This window comes from Aristolochia californica, unplaced genomic scaffold (genome assembly GCF_029961685.1).
Source record: "Aristolochia californica isolate CCGP_79_NKW_82.1479 unplaced genomic scaffold, dmAriCali1.0.hap1 SCAF_4, whole genome shotgun sequence".
Classification (NCBI taxonomy): Eukaryota; Viridiplantae; Streptophyta; class Magnoliopsida; order Piperales; family Aristolochiaceae; genus Aristolochia; species Aristolochia californica.
Genome location: NW_027182103.1, coordinates 24,764,083 through 24,767,115, shown reverse-complemented (window position 1 = coordinate 24,767,115; position 3,033 = coordinate 24,764,083). Strand labels below are relative to the sequence as shown.

The window sequence follows — 3,033 nt, the reverse complement described above, 5'->3', positions numbered from 1 at the left end:
ACTTAAGGGGTGAAAGGAATGGGAAAGGGAAGTCTTGATTTTAGGTTAAACAAAGGATTTTTGAGTTCTCCTAAATGAGCCCCGGGGTGTGCGTTCTCCTCAACGAACCTAGGGCCTCAAGCTTCCCTTCGACTTGATTTTCTTTGTCTTTCATCTTCTCCCCCTGTGAATCATCGTGTGAGATCCGGAACTGTAACAACTTGGTATAAGAGCTTGAACATGGGTGATTCGTCCAAGAGTTACAAGCTTCGAAGCAAAATCCAGAGAGGTGCAATTTGCAGCAATGAGGGTAGAAAATGCAGCAATGCGGGCAAAAAGTGAGGAACGAACGAAAAGAAACGACCAAAAAATCAATGGGATGTGGGGTATGATGTTTGGAAGAAATCCACCCCTAGATTGAAGGGTGGAAGACTTGAGATTGGCCAAAATTGAGAAGCATCGCTATAAGGCCTTAGAGGGGAAGGTCACCGCTTCGGAAGATGAACAGTTGCTGCCCATCATTCGACCTCAAATCGCGTCAGAACAGCCAAATTTTGGTTCGACCTCAAATCTCCCCTGTTCAAGGCAACCTAAACTTCTCCCAGAATTGGAGACAGAAAATTTCCGAGCGGAGAAGCCCCATGTTGCAGTTGTTTGCCTTTGGCAACAGATCAGGCTCTACTTCATCAGGGGGCATAAAAATCTTGAGATTTTGATTTTGGAGTGGAAATAGTTGCTTTGGTGGAAGATGATAAGTCTAGACTAGTTGGTTTCGATCTGAAATTGTGACCATCGAGTTGCAGCCTCTCACTCTCACTCTCGGCCTCCAAGTTGGAAACCAACTTGACTAAATTTTGTGGCAAGTTTCAAAACCAATTTTCTCCAAATTTTGTCTTGTCCATTCTCAAGTCCCCAGACTTTGTAAGAAAAAACTCTACAATGGTGTTGAGGGTGTTCAGTTGGGCTGAGAACTAGAAAGGTTACTCGCATAAGCTTGAACGTTATGTGTTGCTTGCTGATATATTGGCTTCCACTGGTGATTTGGAAGGAGTTCAGGCTCTAGTGTTAAAAATTTGCGATGGGGATTTTTTGGGTCACGTGTATTCAGCCTGCGGAGAAGTAGCGTCCACTAGGACACTTATTCGTTGAAATTCTTCGACCAGGTGGGGGTTGTGGGAATGCTATTTTGGATGATTATGAAATGTGTGGAGATGTGTTTGTGGTTACTTCTTTGATGCATATGTATTCCAAGTTCGGGGATATTCCTAGTGCTTACCAAACAATTGATGAAATGCCCTTTCGAGATGTGGGTACTTTGGCACACCATGAGAGCTGGATTCTGCAGAAAAGATGTGATGTCATGGAACACTATCCTCAATGGTTTTACAAAGAATGGGCTTGTTGATGGGGCAATTAAGCTTTTCCATGTTTTGGGTAAGTCTGAAGGCATACTAGTAGATCAGGGTACTATTATAAGCCTTCTCCCTGCTTTATCCCATTTAGGATCTATGCGACAAGGAATGGTAATTCCTGGAAGAACTATATGGACTGGTTTGTTATATGAGGTGTTTGTTGTAACATGTCTTATTTACATGGATGCCAAATGTGGAGAAATCAAGATTGTTCATTATGTACTTGATAGAATGGACCAAAAAGTTTTACTAGCATGGAATGCACTCACTAATGGTCACTGGAAATTGGGGGATCCTTGGGCAATAGTTTACGCAAAGAAAAGATATGCTACACTGGAAGAACTGGGGTGGACAGAAGTAATTACGAATCAATTGAATCCTATTTGGATTTCAAAAATCGGATTTGTGTGTCAATTTGAAACTGCCCAACCACTGGTATGTAGGGTGTATGATGTTGGTAACCAGTTTCATGACATGCTTGTCAAGGTACTTCAGGTGGATGATACTAGAAGAGTTTTTTACCAAATTTCACAGAGAAATTTAAATTGTTGGAATACAATGATGTTCGGACACTGTATTCATGGATATCTTGCGGCAATGGTGGGACAAAGTTCCAATAACGAAATGGGTGCCAAGGCAACATCAAAGAAAATGTGTTGACCAAGGAAATTACCTTTATTGGTCTGTTCTATGCTTATATTCATGCAGGATTAATATCAGAGGGCCACAAGTGTTTTAATGAAATGTTGACTATATCTGACATCAGTCCCAAGTTCGCACACTTTTGGTGCATGCCTAATCTTGACCCACATGCTACTACACAAAGTGAGGGTAGTTGTAAATTTGGAGGTCTCATTTTCATTTTGGATGGAGCACATAGTCCAACAAGCATGGAAGTGTGTGAAAAATGGTTTTCCCAAGCAGTGCAAGACGACATCAACCAACTTTCTGTAGACGAGCAACATCATAATATTCCCAACATCAAACAAGAAGAGGAACAAAATCTCCCAACAAATGCCACAGATGACACGACTGGCCCAGGGGAGGACATGGAGACGCTCCACCAAGCTTACCCTATCTTCGAACTTGAGAATAAGCTCTTTCTTCAGGGGGGAGTAATGCTATGGACTCAATAGCAAGCCGAGTCATTCAGAGGCGACGTGGCTGAGTCTATTACTTAGTCGTTAGATTACTTAGTTGTTAAGTTATTTAGTTATTAAGTTAAGTCATTAAGTTTATTTACTTTTCAAGTTGAGTGGCATAGAGGGGCATATTTTTAATTTTGTACTCTTGAACCCTACTTAAGGGTTGAAAAGAATGGAAAAGAGAAGTCTTGATTTTAGGTTAAAGAAAGGATTTTTGAGTTCTCCTAAATGAGCTAAGGGATGCGTGTTTAGGTCAACAAACCTCGGGTCTCAAGTTTCCCTTCGGCTTGATTTTCTTCGTCCTTCATCTTCTCCCATTGTGAATCACCGTGTGAGATTTGGGACTGTAACAAAATCACTCCTAGCTATTAGACATCGCTCCATACTCGAGTCAAATAACTCATGCTGGATGTTGGGCACACTCCTATCTTTTGTAGGTAGTGGGTCTATATGCATTCCTTTGAAGTGTAATTAAACTCCTCAATCACTGTATCCCT

At 41.5% G+C, this 3,033-nt stretch overlaps 1 protein-coding gene across 1 annotated transcript; it reads left to right on the top strand.

Annotated features, from left to right (window-relative positions):
* Window positions 1–1,283: 1,283 nt before the first annotated feature.
* Window positions 1,284–2,527, top strand: LOC137963160 (pentatricopeptide repeat-containing protein At2g34400-like). Its single transcript, XM_068810332.1, has 2 exons — window positions 1,284–2,019; window positions 2,100–2,527. The coding sequence occupies exons 1-2, from the start codon at window positions 1,284–1,286 to the stop codon at window positions 2,525–2,527; spliced, it is 1,164 nt and encodes a 387-aa protein (XP_068666433.1).
* Window positions 2,528–3,033: the final 506 nt, after the last annotated feature.